General features: G+C 45.7%; 1 protein-coding gene across 3 annotated transcripts in view; it reads left to right on the forward strand.

Annotated features, from left to right (window-relative positions):
- The window catches only part of LOC135916878 (ubiquitin-like modifier-activating enzyme 1), a 118,530-nt gene extending 98,419 nt beyond the window's left edge, over positions 1-20,111 (forward strand). For all 3 annotated transcript variants that reach the window (XM_065450307.1, XM_065450308.1, XM_065450309.1), the window contains 11 exons: positions 56-120; positions 1,169-1,220; positions 2,911-3,057; positions 7,189-7,263; positions 7,438-7,624; positions 9,222-9,484; positions 12,200-12,304; positions 14,452-14,535; positions 15,600-15,694; positions 16,841-17,015; positions 19,951-20,111. In XM_065450307.1, coding sequence (XP_065306379.1) covers positions 56-120; positions 1,169-1,220; positions 2,911-3,057; positions 7,189-7,263; positions 7,438-7,624; positions 9,222-9,484; positions 12,200-12,304; positions 14,452-14,535; positions 15,600-15,694; positions 16,841-16,982 — 1,215 coding nt within the window. In that variant the 3' untranslated portion in view covers positions 16,983-17,015; positions 19,951-20,111. The remainder of the gene's footprint in view (positions 1-55; positions 121-1,168; positions 1,221-2,910; positions 3,058-7,188; positions 7,264-7,437; positions 7,625-9,221; positions 9,485-12,199; positions 12,305-14,451; positions 14,536-15,599; positions 15,695-16,840; positions 17,016-19,950) is intronic.
- Positions 20,112-20,315: the final 204 nt, after the last annotated feature.

The following is a 20,315-nucleotide window of genomic DNA, read 5'->3' on the forward strand; positions in this document are numbered from 1 at the left end:
ATGTATAAAAAGGAAAGGAACTGAAATTAAACGAATAAACATTTTGTCTTTTCAGTGGGCACGCGATGAGTTCGAAGGTCTGTTCAGGATGAGTGCTGTGAATGCGGTCGAGTACTTGAGGTGAGTGAAACACCCGTGGATTGCGTCGGATAGGAGGACATAAAATTAGTATTCGCTACGCTGTGTGAATACCTTCGGAAAGCGAATCCGTAAGGCGAGAAAACTCGGTTGGTATTTAAACGAAATGAATAAAAATCCGGCCTCTTGGAATTAAAAAAAAAATGGGGGAATGTGGTCTTCGACGCCTTCCCCACCCCGACCCGTCAAACTTTTGAATGCCCCTACTAAAATGTAACTAAATAATTAAACAAACGAACGAACGAATTAAGTATTTAATTAATGTGAATTTTCTATTTAGGAAATAAGAAGAATAAGTGACTTTAGTCGACGCGAGAGCGTAAATAACCGTGCTCAAATGTATACTAAGGAAATCAACGAACTGCCAAAAGCTCAAATTATAGCGGATATGCAACAACGGCTTTACGCTATGTGGTAGTATGTGTTTGGAACATGTTTTACTTGGCATTTATAAATGTTGTCATAGATATTCTATTGCGTTTCTAATCGCCTCCAGTCGCCTTGAATAGCATGTTCGTTGAGATGCAGGGAAATACCACGTGAGATTTTTTTTTAAGAGGAACGCCGCCACCGGTCGACGCTTTTCTTACGCCCATATATATGGGACTTCGGGACCCCGCAAAGCATATTCCTCTCGAATTCTCTGTTTATTAGAAACAAATGGCTTTAAAGATTACCACGTGACCAGGTCACGTGATTCCTGCTTGTGAGATTGCTTAGAGCTGGGAGTGTCTGTCATTTTTATTAGTGCAGTTACTAGAAATACTTAGAGATTTTCAGGGTACCTGATTCTTCTCAATCCTTAAAACAGGTCGTGTTTCGGGGCACTCGGTGATTAAGCGGGGCTTGGATCACGTTACACGCAGCCTCTGCGTTGGACCATATATAAGAATAACGAATATGCATTTATTTCGAGACACCAATGTCTAGAAAAGAAACAGAAAAATCCCCCATTTCGGTGACGACGTGTGTGAGCCATCAAAATTTTCGGCTTCTTTTCTGACGTCATCACGGGGCTGATTGTTTACAGAGATCCCGATTTTCTGCCCGGGGCGCTACAGACGATGCAACTAAGCCAAAAGGTAAAGCACTTTTTTTTCTGTAATAACGCAGGCTGTACAAGTATGCACTAAATTCAGTGTGAGCTATTTCCTATCGCGAGTGGGGCGACACAGTTTTCAATGTCACAACCTTTCGGACAACCTGTCATTGCGGAATCTGTCCCGGAAATATATTCAATTTTAGCATCTCACAAAAGTACACAGCGCACGTGTTTACTATGTGCTGCGATCTTTTGTATTCTAGTAACATTCACATTTTTTATTTGACAGCATGCACAATATTTTATACTCTGGCTTTATTGCATCATTCGAATCTTGTGAGGATACCTCCCGTTCAATGAGTCTTCATGAGGAATGAGCTCTTTAAGCGTCTACCGGGTACATACGAGCGCTTTCGGAATACACGAACAGCATGCAAGCACCGTGGGAATTGAAGACGGACAAGTCGAGGAAAATAAAGCAAGACGGAGAAGAAAGAAATTAAAGAAGGCGAATGGGAGTCAGTCTGATTTGTTATTCCCTACAACATTAATTTTGTCAGAAATTATATCGCTTTGATGCATGACACTGTCCCTAGACATGCAGATCCTCCAGAAACAAACTTCCTCATGCCGATCTTCCTTGCGAACCCATTCCACACGCAGTAGTCCGTGCTCGCGCAAGACAGGACTTGCAATGCTCGGACGCCTGTGGTTCGTCTTCACAGTCGCATCGATAACTGAAAGCGGCTCGGGGATAACGAAAAGCATTGTCTCTCCCGCCATTTTCTGGCTGCCCACCTACAGGGCTTATGTGTGTAGGTGCTTCAAAGAAAGTGAGAAAACTGTCGCAACTGTTCTTTTTTTTTTCACTTGAGTGAATGTGAATAAGAGTAATGTTGCGTGCAGTCGGGGTCTGCTTTACAGAGTGATGGTGAGCAGTGTTCCGCCCATCTGTAACACTTGATGTTTCTGTGACGGGATCTTGCCTTCAAGAAAAGAGTACCGCCCAGGAAATGGAACAATGAGTCATGACTAATCTCTCCTTAATTCATTCCACGTGGGAAAGTTAGTCTTTTGAAAAAATCAAATCTGACCTTCGCTGGCGTATTCTACTTCCGAGTACGCTGCTGTTGGACACGCGATGTTCGGGCACGCCCTATATAGTCGAGCGTTGAATGCCCCCTGAGGACAGGCACATGTCTTGCAGTTGTACCGAAATTTATTTATATGTACGGGTACCCCTGTCTCACTCTCAGATGTGAGGCAGTCGACTACGGTCTCCGCAGACTGCTGCGTACATATATAGCTTGGCCTCCTCAATTTCTGCCAGACGCCGTATACTGTGCATTGTAGCGTGGTTGTACCTTATGTGCGCGCGTACACTTGAGAAGTTCGGACCGTGAATTCGTGCACTCGGCGGAAAAATCTCGTCACGTGCTTCACCTAAGCTTTGCAGATCAAATATGACACTGACATCAGATATGGAGAGCTGTTTGAACCATTGCCTTCCCAACGCCACATCTAGATTACATCAGACGAAGCGTTGAGAGGACGGCTCCGGAGGCGTTTCCATGGCCTTGTTTGTGAAGAGCAACAATATCTAGATGCACGGTTTTCATTACCTCGCCTAAGCATTGCGTTACCACTATGCAACCACCGCGGCCACGAATTAAGTGCGAACTCGTGCTAACGGACTCCACGGTATGAACAGCTGTGCTACTCCGTTTCAGGTAGTCTTGCTGGAAGAACTCAAGCATATTCTGGTGGACGAGCGGCCGAGGGTCTTCGACGAATGCGTCGATTTCGCCAGGCTGCGCTTTCAAGAGCAGTACAACACCCGAATCAGGAAGCTGCTCCAAGCTTATCCCCCAGAACAGGTGAGATCTTTATCTGTCAGCGGTAACAAACGCGGAAAAAAATGGCGTGGCACCGGCCCTTTGCCACGTTCAGACTATTAAACCCATCTCCTCGCGATGCGCGCATGCCCAGATGGTTTAGCTAGAGTCCGGCGTTGGCATGGTAATAAAGCTATTCGATTTGGCTGTTTAGTCTGCGCACTAGTGAATGAGGATACATCCAGTACACTTACTTGCAGCCCACGTACTTATAGACGGCTTTCAGGTGACGTCACGTACCCAGTTTATCACCGTGCCGGTGCGTCAGCGTGGCGGCTAGTATAAGCCATTTATACTGCCTTTGGTGCTTTTGTACGGAAATGTATATGCACATGCTTGTAGCTTCTTTTCTTTCCCTCTCGCTGCTGCAAGCTGTGTTCATATACCATACTCCTAAGCAGAATATCTGTAAATTGAACTCCCTGTGCTTGGAATCCCCCTCTTGATAAAGGCGGTACACCGGCCGAAACGTAGAATTAAATGTTTGCTTTCGTTTTTCTGTATAGATACATCTGCCTGCATTTCTTAAGACTTCTCGAACGCCGGATACAATGTAAATTACTGTGTGTATATATATATATATATATATATATATATATATATATATATATATATATATATATATATATATATATATATATATATATATATATATATATATATATATATATATATATATATATATATATATATATATATTTATTTATTTATTTATTTATTCAAAATACCTTACAGGCCCGAGGAATGGGCATTGGGTAAGGGGGGGAAAATTGACACAGTATAAAGAGCAGCAAACAATTATACAGAATTATACAGTGATACAATGCTTTGTTAATAAAAACACAACGAAGAGTCAAGTTTACACCAAGTAAATAATTCTAAATAACAAGAAAAAAAAGCATACAAGAAGCAACACAGACAAGTTTTTTTTTTTTAATTAAGAAATGAATGTTTATGTCGTGACGGAATTTTTCTTTGTTAGCTTCAGCTACCAGGATATCGGGAAGGTCGTTCCACAAGCGGATGACACGTGGAAGCGCAGATGAGTTGAAAGCGTCTGTTTTGCCGTAGATGCGCGTGAAAGAAAGATGATTATGCAATCTGCGTGAGGTGAAAGGAGAAACTTGAAGAGCTATTGGTGATGGCCTCGGTCCGTGAACGTACTTGTGAAAAAGCAATATAAGTGCTACATCACGACGAGTGGTCAAAAAAGGAATTGATAGATTGTTTTTAATTTGCGTTATACTTTCGCTCCAGTTGTAATTTTGTGAAATAAATCTAGCGGCTCTATTCTGAACTGATTCTAGCATAGTGGTAGAATCATATCACTATCATTCAATCATATACACTATCATTTGTAGCTTTCACATTTTTTAGCACTCATATATCTGTTTTCTCTTGTCATTTGTTCAATGATGCCCCCCTTACTCAATGCTCCCCTTGGGGTCTGTAAGGTACATTGAAAAAAAAATAAGAAGCAAGCAAACAAAAGCACCAAAGAGAACACATGGGAAACTACTTGTACTTAATAATTGAATTAAACAAACGATAACTAAATGGAATTGAAAGTGGATGAAAAAAGAACTTGCCGCAGGTGGGGAACGACTCCACGTCTTCGCATTACGAGTGCGATGCTCAACCAATTGAGCTACCGCGGGGCCGTTTTCCCATACACAACTAACCCTTGGAGTGTTAGCCAGCGCCACCACTCACAAGCCTTGGTGGCGGATGTGGAACATCCTTTCTACCGCAGGCGTCACGAGTACGTGATCTTTTTGAGTGAAGGCAACTGGTCAATAAACCCACTGGTGCTAGCTGAAGCCATCAATTTTGCCGGATTCGAGACCCTCGTTATGTAATCAACGAGAAGAAAAGGGTTAACCGAGGGGCCATATTTTTTTAATAATATAAGAAGTCAACATTTAACTGCAAAGTGCGGATGCGGATTATAGGCGAATTTCGCCATGAAGTATGGCTTCACGGCAGCGCGGCGCGCGCTGCCGCGAAGCTACACCTCGAGGCAAGGTTCTCCGCCATTGAAAACTTCGTTATCTCCTAGGGAGCTCCACCTCCTCCTCACCCCTGCGTGTTCAAGCTCCCTCCTCTTTCACGGTCGCCCATTCTCTTCCGCTTTGTAGGTCGCAATTTTGCGTGTAGCAGTCGGCCAAAAGTGCACGCGGCGACGGAAAACTCATACGTCGCCGATTCTTGCGGCGCTCCCTTATTCTGCGCCAAGTGCTTCGCTATACAGCGCTGAGCCAAATCACTGTTGGGATTCCTGGCTCGGCCTCGTTTGCTCGGCCGCCGTTGCCGATGCGAGGGCTTCTCCTTCCACGCTGTCATCCGCTGTCGTGCGAGTGTTGGCTGCTAAGTGGTCCCATTCACGAGAGATATCATGTGACTGATCCGTCCGCGATAACGTCCGGCGTACGAATCCAGCTTTGTCAGCATCGCCAAAGAACGGGGGAACAGAGCCGCTGGCCGAAGAACTCGTGAATCCCTGAACTGAGACCGTTTTTGCAGACTTGAGCAAAGTTGTGTGCAGTTACTTCGCCGGATTACACACGGGGATAGTTTTTCTTTCTTTCCGGGGATGTTGTAAGTGGGTACTGGTCAACGGGCCAGACGATAAACAAATGAAAATAAACTTCACATTTTGGTGGTACTCATGCCTCTAATGCCGACCTTGATCTGCGTGCGTGCGTGTGTGTGTAAACAAAACGCTCGTTTATGCATTGAATTGAATTCTGGGGATTAACGTGCAGAAACCAGGATTTTATTATGAGGCACTCGGTAGTGGAGTACTCCGAATTAATTTTGACTACAAGGGGATCTTAACGTGTCCCGATTGAACGGGACACGGGCGTTTTTACATATCGCCCCCATCGAAACGACACCGCCGCGGCCGGTATTTGATCCCGCGACCTCGTGCTTAGCAGCGCAACACGATAGCTGCTAAGCCACCATGGCGGGTTTTTAACAATTGAAGACCATAAGTAACTTGAAGCAGAAAACTTATTTCGTCCCACACTTTGAGAAATAGTATCTCAGAACTGGCGTCATCCTGAAGATTCATTTCAAGTGGATGATACGTCTTATAACTCACCGGCTACAATTCGTAAATTACAATATGGTCCATGAAGTTATTATTAAGTAAGCTAATTAGTGAATTTCCCTTAATTAGTTAAGTGTTCTTTTTTATTTGTCATGCCAGTAATATCTGTCTTTTCGAATAATCCAGCTCAAGGACAAAAATTATGCTATCGGCCACAGGCGATTTTTAAAAATTCCTTAGAACTTACAAATGGTCCCTCAGTCGTATATACAGCTTTCGTGGAAGCAAGAAATTCTGGGATACGCGGCCCCCGCCGCCATCTCCTGACGCCGGTTCCCTTCGTTGATATTTACATCGCGCGTGCTTTCAGCGCGCGCAGCAGTCATGGCGGTGTGCTCGGTTATCAGCTGCAGCGCGAGGAGCAAATCTTCTGCGCAAAAGTATGAACACAAACGCAGGCAGATGTCTGCATTGCTTTCTAAAGTTATAAATTTACAATGCTGGCGCACAAGCATGCTGTCCGAGAAAAGTCATAGCGTGTGGCTTGCTCGCATTAACAGGAAAGCCATCAGGAATGTATGCGCGTGTGTGAGGAAATATACATTGCTTTCAATAAATCCATTCCTTCCTTGTTTGTTTGTCCCACTTAGAGTTAGCAAATTCGTATACAGCGAAGGCATCACAGATCTGTTTAGGTATGTCATAAGCGAGTTTGGGTAATGGCTTCATACGTCTAACGATTTCAAGGACAAAAGTCCGTTCGATATAACCGGGTTCGACATTGTGCAAGTTTCTGATAGAACCGTTTCAGGTAATAAGCGCTCGTTCTGTGTTCTTCAGTAGTCTGCGTCCCTTCCCGCTTTCTAGCCGTGAGTACACGCTAATACGACCAGTTCGCCAATTTGCTTAAGAAAGAAGAAATTGGGTTATCGCGTTCATGTCGCTGTTCTTTAGCTACCTTTGTCGCAACATCCTGGCCAAATTACCACGTGTGATTCCACGTTACGAAGCGACGGGCAGAATAATATGAGCGCGTTCTCTGTCTGTTTTCTCCGCAGCTCACCAGTTCGTTTATGCCGTTCTGGTCTGGCCGCAGGCGCTGCCCCCATCCGATTGAGTTTGACCCCAACAACGTAAGGATTTGCATGCCGTGTGCCGACGCCTGTTGCGCGCGGCACGGATTTGCAGAATGTGTTCATTGCTCTTGCCCTTCCGTGGCGAGGAAACTGATCGTTTCGCGTTTTTTGTTTTTGTTTTCTTTCTCTTTGTTTTTTCTAACCTCTGCCCTGCCTGCCATCTCGCCATAGACGCTGCACATGGACTACATCGTAGCTGCGGCCAACCTGCGGGCAACCATGTTCGGTATTCCAAACAACACGGACCGCGGCGCGATTGCCAAGATTCTCGAAGAAGTCGACGTCCCGGTCTACGTTCCCCCAAAGAACGCTGAAGTTGTTGCCAACTCGAATGAGCCAGTGGTCGCGCCACCTGACGGTGAGTTTGTCCCCGGTTTCTTCGCTTACTTACTTGTGTCACTGCGCGGTTTTCGTTTAGTCTTTAAGTGTTTGAAACGCACATTATCCGCCACCCCGATGTAGTATACTTCGCATAAGGGGCCGCTGTGCGCTGGGGCGTGCTTGCACCGTTTGCTTGAGCTCGGTGCTCTGTGGCAGCTTGCTCGGACGGAGCATGCGCAGATGGGTGCAGGTGCGTAGGCTGCAAGCAGCATGCTGCTCTAACGGCGCTAGTAGTGGCACGTTCGGCTGGCAGTTACGCTCCTCTGCACCAGAGCAGGGTGATCTGTAGCCGCTCTTTCCATCCCTGACCCTCACAACGGAATGCTCGAGCTCTATAGTCGAAACCTTGTCGGATTTTCGAAGCACAAAGGAGAGGGCTTTGAAATGCGTGCCTTGTATAGATAAGTTACGCTAGCGCTCGCACGAATCTTCATTCGTCATCACGTAATGCATATGCCTACGAACAGAGTTACTTTTGTGGTTGAATGCATAAAACGACGTTTTGTTGGGAAAGTAATTGGAACGCTAATGAATTTTGCGCAATGTTCGGGGCTGAATATCTCGGAAATGATGTCATCCTGAGAATTCGTTCCAAGTGGATCCGCCTTGCGAACTCCACGGCTAGAACTTGTAAACTACAATATGGGCCATAAGGTAACTAGTAAACACTTAATTAGGTAATTGTTAATTAGTCGATTGTGCCTTTAAATTTTCTGTGCAGGTAATGTCCTTCGCTTCGAGTAGTTCATGAACTGGAATTGTGCTATCTGTCACAGGCAACCTTTAAAAATTTTTGGAAAGTGTTCGCTGAAACACCCGGTATATACTCTGCGCATTCACTGCATATGTAACGTCCTATGATTCTCTTGTGATGTAGTTAGTTGTCGTCGAGTCTCGCTCTCTTCCAACGGCGGGTGCCTCGAGCTTTCACCTTTCCGCCTCGTATACCAGTGAAGCTCGTATAAACAGTGAAGCTACACGCATAATTTTTCGCAATACTGTATCACTGGCGTTCACGCTACTATTTTCTCAAGCCAACGTGGGGCTAGATTGTGCCAATGGGCCCGTCGTCCATGCGCCATGTGTCCCTCAGCCTCAGAGCATTATCCACGCTTATCTGGTCTCGCGCACCGACTCATGCCCCAGCGCATAACGCTTATAGCTTCGACCACGGTGCCCAATTACTGCGAACCGGAGAATGGAAGTGGAACATCTTGAGAGTTTAGTTGACTCATGATTAGCATATAAAATCAGCTTCGCGAATAGAAAGAATGGACAGCGCACAAGAACAACGCTTACACTGTTCCTGTGTGCCTACTTGCATGGTATCCCGAACATCTTGAAAGGCTATGGTTGATCGACGATCACCAGGGGAAATTATAAGTGCGCGAATAGAAGGAATGGAACACCGAACAAGAAGACGCTCACGTTCTTCTGCGCGTCTTCTCGTGTGCCATCCCTTTCTCCCACTCGCGCAACAATTTCCCGTCATAGAGAATGGAAGCTCGTGTTGCGTCGATCGTCCCCGTTCTTCGCCTTTCACCAGTGGCTGTCGCATTTCTTCGCTTACGTAGACAATGAGCTCCTGGACAAACTGCAGCAGGAGCTGCCCGCTCGAAAGGATCTCGACGACTTGACCCTAACGCCGCTCGAGTTCGAGAAGGACGACGACGCCCACATGGACTTCATCGTGGCGGCCTCGAACCTGCGCGCCGCAAACTACGACATTCAGCCGGCCGACCGACTCAAGAGCAAGCTCATCGCGGGCAAGATCGTCCCAGCCATCGCCACCACCGCATCGCTCGTGGCGGGCCTCGCCTGTCTCGAACTTTACAAGGTGCAGAGAATAGCAACACTGGTTCTGTATTCACGAAAGGCTCTTACGCTATAGAATCGTTCGTAAGAAAAAATTCCAGCCAATCACAATGCTGCACATAAGGCGGCCGGCCAATGGCAAAGAAAACTTACGAAAACGAAAGCTATGTCGATTAGGCCACTGGTTCTTTTCTGAATGCGTTTTATTGGACCATTATCATGCAATCGACACTTTGCCGGCCATTTATTAAATCTCTGTATTCTTACTTAGGAAAGGTAATTGAACGTTGCAGTATTTCACCACTGACCCTGGCTAATTAGGGACAGGTGAACACAAGCTTCCTGTCTGATTTAGATCAATTGAGTAGCTAACAACGTTTCACCAAGTAGCTTTTATTTATGACCAAAATAGTCACACAGCTTAATTCATTCGTTGTTGAGGGTGATATTCAGCAGGACTGAACACATTTGTCCCTTTTAACTCCGTGATTCGAACCAAATAATTCGTAAATACAAAAGAGTATTTTTCCTTAACATTCGCAGCGTTATAAACGCACTGCTTCGCCAGCGGGATGACAAACTCGTATGACACGACCTGCTGGGATACGGCCTGCTGGCCAAATGTATCTCATAGATATATTAACACGCTCTCTCGTTATATTAGAAAATCCTATAAAATGGAATGCCTCAGAAAGTCACTCTCTTCGAGCGCAATATGTTAACTTATGCACTGAAATCAGCAATTAAAACGTTTGTGGCGCAACTTCCTATTATACCCTACTGGTGATGTATCGCCTTGTCACTCGAGGAACGTGAACCGGTCGACGTGACCCATCCGCATGGGTAACATTGTGATGTCCAACAGAAGACATATCTTACTTATAATAAGACTAGTAGAATTAAAGAAACAAGTATCTGGCAGTCTATCCTAAATGGCAAAGCATCGACAGGGATAGTAATGAAATTAAATTATTACACGAAGTAAGGCTCGTGGTTTCTACGGGCGCGCAGCTTAAATAGCAGTATAGAGATTTACTTACTAACTAGACACGCGTTCACATGGTCAAACAATCGCGTCATTGGCTTGCCTTCGCCCTCGCACCAGCAGCAGATCGTGCACGTGATCTACAACGCACGGCGCTCGATCCGCGCATGCGCGAATGCGCCTGGGGTGTCTGTATAATTGCCACCCAATAAAAAGTGTCTGCGTGCATACGCCATAAACATGTTCCGGATTTTGGGTAACTGGTCACCGTGGTGTGACATCTCCATAGCTACGTCTACATGAATGCGACAAAGGCGATGCGAGTCGTCTTGTACAGCGGCAGCATCTGCTACGAGACCATGCTAGTTGATGATCTGCGTTAGTATGAAAAAGAAACAGCTGGCATCCGGGGAAAAAGATAAGAATACACGAGGACGAGCGCTTGCACTTGTGGGTTCTCACACCCGTGCTCTTGGGACAAAGGAACGACAACACAGTAGTGCAAACAATCACAAGGGCATTTATTGCACCTTTCATAGATCAATGCCTGCTAGCCGAGTTGCTATCCACAAAACATGCCGATGGGCGCGCGACAAATCTAGAAGTCCGACTCACCGCGACCGGATAACGAGCGAATATGTTCGCCCCATGCTGGATCCCAACGCCTGGTCGTTCGCGCGTACGGTCACGCGAACGGTGGCGCGTTCGAAGGCGGCCACGCGAGACGGTCTCGCAGAAGCGTGGATCGGCGCCCGCGCGGGACGTCCGCCGTGCTCGCCGGTCCGCAACCCAAGAGCGCGAGCTTTCTCCTTTCCGCTCCCAAGTAACCCCACCTGAGGAGGCGTTAGCAGCGCAACACTCGCGCCATCTTCCGTACTGCCTCTCAACCAGACCGACTGCCGCGGACATCATGTAGTCCACCCGGCGAAGCCGGATTGCAGGGAAAGGGAGCTATGCGGGAAAAACATGCCAGGGGACGCGCGAGAGTCGCGCATCCCCACACACTTCGTCCATTCGTGTCTTTGTCATGGTGCGCGTTGTAATTCGTAGGGACATCCGGTCAGTCGCTGGTTCGTAGAATTGTCAGCGGCCATGCGAAAGTCTGGACGGGTCGAGTCGTATCGGCTTGGAGTGTGCCGACTCGATATGATTCGATACGTCCGGATTCCGCAGGTCACCTGTGCAGGTTACATGTATAGTAGTAATGTTATGCATTCGTGTCTCTTCGGGCAGAAAATTGTTTCAGTGGGATCGTCCTGCAGTTGAGTATAGCTTGCCTTCGTAGTTGCGAAAATTTCTGGGGCATTTGTGGACTTTAGGCGTTCGTTACCCGTGAAAGCCCCGCTATAGATGTGAAACTGGCAGTTGCTCTAACAATGTTCGGAACAGTGTCCCTCTATCCGAAGAGTTCGAACTTAAAGAACTCAATGAGATGAAGAGAACTCCGAGTCGCTGGGTTCTGTTGGCAAAGTTTCCACGATGTCAAAGGCGAAATACAAGTGTAAACACAAGAAAGAGTCCTAGGCGACTACCTACAGAGCGTGCTTATGCTGCTTAACGGACACTCGTTTGATAGCCCGCGCAAGCATTCTTTCATTCCGTCTTTTGTATTGTCGCTTGTATTTTGCGCCGTTTACATCGCAAGCCACACGAGTGGGTCTTAAACTGTATGAGCTCTTTGGTAGCCATATTGGAAAATGAAAGATGACCGGCAGTGCGACGTCTTTGCCTTTACCCGCTTTCTGTACGCAGCTGGTTCAAGGCCATGACAGACTGGAGCTGTACAAGAACAGTTTCGTCAACTTGGCACTGCCTTTTGTCGGTTTCTCGGAACCCGTTCCAGCTGCGAAGAAAAAGGTGCACTTCCATTTCTTGTTTGCATTTTTCTTCATTTCAATGCGATATCGTTAGACAGAGCGCTAGCCGACCGCCATTCTTGGTGTCGATGCACAGTACCGCCAAGCACTAAAATCAGTTTTTCCCCTAAATGGTATACCTAAATTCCCTAGATATACCTATATTCTTAAAGGATGCAGTAGTTCTCTTTGTCAATACGGTTTTTGTAAAGACACACTTTTTTGTTACGCAATTAGAATGCTTATATATTGTTTATGTTTACTTCCAAGCTTGTTTTTATGCATTTAAATAATGAAGTCACCGCAGTGCACCTGAAATTGTGTTGCAGTGTAAATTGTGCTATTCGTGCTAATAATACAGCCTCCTTCTTGCGACTATATTATCAAAAGAAGACGTCACCACATTTATATGTACTTCGCTCGGCATGCAAAGCAAAACTGGACCGCAGCAATATGCCAAGATTGACATATAGCCTTATTCAAATATTAGGGAAGCTTTAACCGGGCGACCCTTACAGAATGTAACAGTCTCAAAACAGTGTGACTTTTCAGGGCATGAATATAAAAAACGCGCAATAAATTTTTCTTGCGCGCAGCGATGAAGCGACATATGGCACCACCACGCTTACGTGCTTACAAGTCATTTTTCAGCGTAGCCATCCAAATACGCGTCCAATTTCTTAATTTCCTCCATGCCACAACTCACCCGAACACGTGACCACAGGGCTTTACAATGCAAATCTGCCCGATGTTGCTTTGACTATAGACGGTTCCGGTTACATTTGCGTTCATAGTTGCCTACGCAACGCCCCGGCCTCCTTGTTGTACTCAGCGCTTGGTGTACGTGCCAGCTTACGCCGACACTTTCGTGCGCTTCTTTGTTTGGTATGAACGAGAGAGGGTTCGACGTTTCTTAATCATGACCACATATAAAGCCAACAGACAATGAAGTCAAGATAAAACATAGGGGGAAATTAAATGCCATTGAAATTGAAATGTAGAAAGCAACGAAGGGAAAAGACAAATGAACGTGGACGAAAAGATAACTTGCCGCCGGTGGAAGCCGAAAGCACATTCGCCCGCATTACTCGCGCGTTGCACTGTCGATTGCGCTACGGCCACGTCTATCGATCCGGCCACTATCTAACGATCTACTAGATCTAGATCTAGACTAGATCTAGCGTTTGCTAGATCTAGCCAAGGAAGTGTTAGCCAGCGCCACTGAAAGCCATCGCGCGCGGTTGTTGAACATCCTTTTCCTTTTTTTGCTCGATGGCGTCACGTAACACGTGAATTTAAAAGAGCAGGGACGTGGCTGAAAAAAAAAAAACTGCGTATGCTACCTAATGGCGTAAAGGCCATCGCTTGTGCGTTTGCGTATTGCAGCGTACGTTTGTTTTGACAGGTACAGATGAATATTTCGTTTAAACGGTGCATGTAAACTGACCGCATATAGCTGTGCTGCGTTAACCGGCGCGGGATATCCACGCCTTGTCCTTTGCTTGGCGAGAGGCGTTCACTGCGCTCCAGTGAAACCACAAGTGATATACTTCGCATACTAATGCGAACGTAATTTTCGCTGGCTGAAATCAAAACATGCCGTCACGTCAGCGGTTACGAATATATATGGCTTCGGCTCCCGCCTGTGTCAAGTTATATTTTCGTCCACTGACATTCTCTTTAACTATATAATATTTCTAGATTTCAAATAAACCTAACGATTAATTTTCCCTCTGCTTTTTCTAGCTTCATTGCCTGCTTCTTCGTATCAGTAACAGTGTCAGAACTTATGCAAGCAAGCCTTTGAGCATCGCTAAGCAAAAGACGAATTGTCGTGCCGGAACCAGCACCCGGCCGCACAATCCTCCTTTCCCAGCTTTGAGCGAGCACGCGGTAGCGAGTGAGTTCACTGAACACTATACCTCCCGCAGTCACAGATATTGTTCTCTGACACATTTCTCACGTATACAGTGCAACAATTTAAACCACGAGGCGTGAAACCTCGAGGCAAGACCGGAGGGACAATTCACCCGCAATAAACCCTATACGCCTCAACGATATGTGGCACCTTCACTATATTTTCAGGCTGCTTAGGCCTCGCTTCCCTTTACTTCATTCTTAGTGCATTGTGTTTCTTGTTCCTAACAGTTCCGCGATCGTGAGTACACCTTCTGGGACTGCCTCGACATTGAGGGGGAGTTGACTCTTGCGGAGTTTCTTGACCATTTCAGGGTAAGTGATGCTTTATTTGTGCACTCGTGTACGCGGTCGCGCTTGCGGTTTGTGTTTGCACGTGTGTGCGTTTGCGTGCGCGCGCGCGCGTGTGTGTGTGCATATGTGCGTGCATGTATGTTTGCTTGTTTGTGCTTGGGTGTGAGCGCGTGTTGGGGGAGGGGGGGTTGAAGTGGGGGGGACTTTATCCTGTGTAGAAACTAAGTGAGGAGAGTATGGCGATGCCGCGCCAAAAATGCATTGAAAAGGCGTTTTATGCGATTCCTTGTTCAGAATATGGCTTTGGATGTCAAGTCGCCTGTTTAACAAGCAAAGTTGTGTCGATACTTTCCCGCAAATGCTCTCACCAATTGTATATCAAAATTATTGTGGCGAATCAAAATGCGCGCCAGGCGAACAATACGTGGGGTACATTCTAGAACGAGTGTCTTATCCTTCGCCATCAGAAGAACGTAACAATATTTGCCCCCAATGAACGCAGCCGTAACTGCCGGATTGAGAACGAGACCTCCAAGTCCGCTTACGAAGCTGTGGATCAGCGGAGGGAACCGGGACCTAGCTTGGTTTAAAGGCCACTCAACACTTGAGTGACGCCACTTTCAACTTGGGAAGAATCTTCGCGTTCACTTGACTCATCTGCTGACTTCCTATTGGCGGATCAAAGAACTTTCTTGGCTACGACAGATATTGTTTTCTGGCCGATCTGCGCGCAGAGTTCTTCGACGCAATTCATTATCGTCATCCATCATCATCATTCGAGGAGCCGAACGTTCCCAGCCTAAATGCAACCATAAGAAATTTAGCCACGAAATGTTGGTCAAGATTACGACGAGAAGTTCTAGCCTAAACATTTATTGCGATTAGCATTCTTTGGATTAGTACATCACAGACTCTTCCGCAGTCGTTGTTTCTAACCATTTCTATTATTAACATTACTACTCCAGCTACGCTTTATTTTTACGTCTGCTTGCTTTGTAATAAGTTCCACTACGTTTATCGCTCACGACGTGAAATGCAGTTCCTTCGCCCTCGTTTCTTCACTTTCTTTTTTCCTTTCCCCGCAGAACGAGTTCCAAGTCGAAGTCCTATACCTTTCGGAAGGAGCCCGCATGCTCTACGACGCCTACGCACCCCCGTCGCGGAGTCGCCTAAACCTGGCGTAAGCGCACCTGCCTGAGCTGCTTCAACGAGGCAGTGTGATCGCTCAAATTCACGGTTGCTGCTTTAACACTGCGATGCCCTAGTACAGTTACACATCCAGGAAAATCAAGACAGCATGTTCAGTTTTGTTTTTTGGCAAGGAGAGTAGATTTCTACAACAACAACAACAACAACGACGACGACGACAACAACAACAACAACAACAACAACAACAACAACAACAACAACAACAATGATATTATCTGATCAATAATTTGATTAGTAAACAGCAATACATTAATCAGTAATCGGTTTATTAAACTACTATACTAGGAGTTATACTATACCGCCACAATAAAAATTTCGCGTGCTTAAATCATTTGATTTTTTAAGAGTTGAACTCAGTGCAGCATGAGTGATAAGTTGAGCTTTACAGGGTTAAAAGGGACGCAAAAGAGAAATAATGGAACTGAATAACTTGAGATGTACTGTGTCCTTTACCAATAACAAACAATAGCGATGGTTTTCATGGAGTAACTATCCATTATATTCGTATCATAATGTGGCCAGAAACGATATATGGTGTAATCCGTAAAAGTGGTAGGGAAGAAAAATCGGCAACCCGGGGCCTTAGCGACCCTCTTAACCCTTTGACAGTTAAAACACTGATGCTTTCATTTTTCCTAAACCCAGGAATTGAGACGACATTCCGTGGTTTCTTTTCTTTGTATGTTTGCCTCTTTTCACACCACAGACGTGCCATGTTCATTTGCATTTCAAATTTAGTGTTCCAGCTTACCTACAAGTCCTGATGTGCTGTAAAAATCACATGCCTTGTCGCTAGCGGACGAAGGGTTAACATCAAAAACATACCTTTTTGGAGCAGTTACTGGTCTAAAATCCCAGCTGCCGAAGCGCTATGTTTCCACATTTGACGTCACCTGCTTTCTGTTCGCAATGCTGCATGCGTTGCTTTGTACTACACTGTTGCGTGCGTCGTATTTAAACTAGTTCTGTGCTTTCCTTTCTGGAAGATTGTAGACAAAAAAAAAGTACGTTATCACTTAGACGTTGGGCGAAGGGTATATAGCTTCCAGTGCGCAGCAGCTGTTTAATGGTTGTTCATTAAAGGCGTTGTGCGTGGCTTTCTTTTTTTTTTTTGCAGCGTAAGTAAAGTATTGGAGATGGTGTCCAGGACGGAGATCGACACCGGGAAGCGCGCCCTGATGCTTCAGCTAATGGGCAACGACGTCAACACCGGCGAGAAGGTGGAATTACCTGACGTGCGATACGTGCTGAGCAAGTGATAGCGCCACCTGCCCGCTCATGCTAAAACGAACGTACGTGCCGTTGGTTCTAGAAGCGGGTGCAGTCGAACGCCTTTATATAAAGAAGTGTTTGGGCCCTCCGAGATAATTCGTTGTACAGGTCACTTCGTTGTAAAGGTTGCGAACCGCGCAGCTCACAAGCAGAAAATAGACGGGACAAAATTATTCCTTCGTGGTACAGGCGCTCAACTGTATTCAGAAAGAGAGGATTTAAAAAAAATGTTCAGAAGCCAGAGCGTATACTAGGCGAAATATTTTTGAAAAGGATCTAGAACATAAGTAATCTATAGGCCAACGATTATGTAAGTAACCCAGAAAGTCGAAGTGATATTTATTTTGCTTTCTTCTTTTCCACATTTAAAGAAGTCAAATATTAAATTCGGGAATCTTACGTGCCAGAATCACGATTCTTTTTACAAGGCACGCTGTAGTGGGGCTGTACTCCAGATGTATGCTGAACACCTGGCCCGGGATTCATTAAAGCGCACCTAGACCTAGTGTTGTAGTGGGCTTTTGAGTTGACAAGTTTGCCCCATTGGGGCGCCTGGCTTCCCTGTAGAACTCTATGATAAATATTAGGGACCGGCACTGAAGTGGGTACTGTTCAATTCTGGCAATGACTGAGACTGTGTGTAGCCTATAGAAACTATGAGGGCTCTGTTGATCCTGTACTTCGATTCAGCGTCGTGACATGGCTTGGTTGCTGAATGACAATTCGAGATGAATGGAGCAACGGTACGAGATGGCAATTTCTGCCACTGTTATAAGATATTTCCCACGTGTGTGTGAACACGTTGGTCGGCTGCGGAACGGTTGCCAGAATTTCTGCAACGTTATTTTCGCTGGTCTCAACAGCATTCGTTCATTCTCTGGAGCACCGGCCAACCTTCACCACATCAGTTGGAAGAGTCGCTCACGTTTGGACAATAGTGGCTACAAAGTTAATATCTCTCATGCATATTTCAGCATCACTCAATATTGTTTTGTTAAGGTCAACATTACAATAGTCAAAACTTAGGTGCATTGGCACCAATATGTAAACTCAATATTTTGATTTGCTTAGGGGATCCAAATATTTTCTTTCAGTTACAGTTCTAAAGTATGTTATTCCTCTGTTCATGTGTAATAACGCCAACTCGCTGAGCTTAAGAAAAGGGATGTGGATTATTGCAATAGGAAACAGAGACGATTGTCATAAGTGCTTCTGGTTATTTTTAAATTACTTATCTATGCTTTTTAGTTTCGTATGTTCATCATCATGTATTACTTCATCGCTTTCTCCCTCTCTTTTCGTTCGTCTTTCCTCCTACACCAACCCAGAGCAGACCGTCCCTCCAAAGTCGTTTCTCCCAAAATAAATCTCGCTCTATCTCTCGCTCAAGGATAAAAGTATAGGTACAGTACAGCTGCAGAATCTTAATTTCGCGTAAACACATAAGCCTGTTTTGCAGGGGGTGAGCATGGCATTTTCTTATTCTTGCTTTGGTTTACGGCGAACCCACGTATCATGAATAATTAACAAAGATTCCTTCCGCCCATGTTTCACTATATTAATACAGTATACAGGATACATGGATAAACTCCTTTACGCTTCTTGCGATTGGCTGGTATTCTTGCATTTCTGCATATCTGTTGTTAATCACTATTGGAACGTTTCGTTTTCGTGACCTGATCATCGCAGCTATATCGCGTATCGAGGAGGCGTATGGCGCTTTGTTGTGCCTGATGCGGCACAAACAGCGTTTATAGGTGCTTCCTGTGTTCTTTATTTGAATAGATGCTTCGTTTGCCTCTTGGGACCAACCACTATGTATGTCTTAGTGGCTATTCATGTCGTTCCGCCGCTGAGCTCGAACTCGCGGGTTAAATTCCGGCCACGACGGCCGCATTTCGATGGGTGCGAAATGAAACACTCGCGCACCCTTAGATTTAGGTGCGCGTTAAACAACCTACCGCGGTCCCGCGCACAGTCCTCGACTACAGCGTTCATCATAACAACATCGTGGTTTCGGCTTTATAAAACCCCAGAATTTATTATTTTTATTTCTTTGCCTCTTCCCTAGACTTTGGCTGCTGCTGGGGGTATTCCCGAGCTGACGCGCAGGTGGTCCCACGCATGCTGTTGCTCAACAAAAAGGAATTACGTGTCTTATAGTGGGATTTGAACCAGATGCCCGATGCTCTCTCTCCCCTAGGACGCATACGCATTCGTGTCGTGACGAAATAACAGCGACCTTACCACTGTCATCGCCACGTAGCATCGCACAGCCTTCGAGACAGGCCTGCAACGTAACCAAACAGGTTGTAGTGTTGCTTCAGCGGAGCCCGATAAATCAGGCGTCACGTTTAGTCCACTACCTTCGTCCCACTACCTTAGTCATCTTCAAGCCACTGCCGGTGTCATGCCGTCGCCTTGCACGAGCCGCATACAGGGACACCACCTCGCACCAGACGGGCTTTACCTTGCACCATAGCCATGTATACCCTTCTTACATTAGGGTGTCTCGATGCACGCTGAGACATGCGCTTACAGGCACTCTATCTGGATGGACGGATGGATGGACGCTATGAAGGTCCCCTTTGAAACAGGGTGGCGGATTGCGCCACGGAGCTCCTTTTTTCATTTTTTGCCTAATGTGTTACCTATGTTATTTTTTAACAGACAAAATGTTCCCAGCCTCAAACTTTCGGAACTATTATTGGGAACGTTGTACGACTCCGTTTTTTTTTTGTGCACTCCCTACTTTTGTGCCACAACACCCCCAGTCACCTTTTACGAATCTTTGTTGCCGACATGAAACGCACAGACATAAAACGCAATCTGTTAATCCTTTGCGCAATTCCAAACAATGCTACATAACCAACTATACCTGCAGAATGTTTCGCATTACATTTATTCCCACAGTGCGTTGGACCTGCATAATGTTTTTTTTTCTTTTCTTTTCAGGGACATTAAAAAAGGCTGCCCCGGCCCTACCAGCCTCCAGCCATGCAGTGAAACAAGCGACAAGCCTTGCAACCTCATACATGCTTGTCATACTTCCAACTCGCAGCCAACCCCTTAAACTTCCTTTTTAAACTGTTGCAAATTACAGCCCTGACGTATGAGTTCTGGATTTGTTTGTTTAGCTCGTGCTGTAGAATCAGTGCGCCGGTTTCTCGGTCCTGGATTTTACTATCCGTAATAAGTTATCAACAATGAAACGTTGATGTAAAGAGCACGCTGAGAAAACAACAATAGCGTGTGAATCGACACTCGCAGCATGCAAGATAATGTCATTTTCTACTTATGTCTGCATCCTACGCATTCTT

Source organism: Dermacentor albipictus, chromosome 3 (assembly GCF_038994185.2).
Source record: "Dermacentor albipictus isolate Rhodes 1998 colony chromosome 3, USDA_Dalb.pri_finalv2, whole genome shotgun sequence".
Taxonomy (NCBI): Eukaryota; Metazoa; Arthropoda; class Arachnida; order Ixodida; family Ixodidae; genus Dermacentor; species Dermacentor albipictus.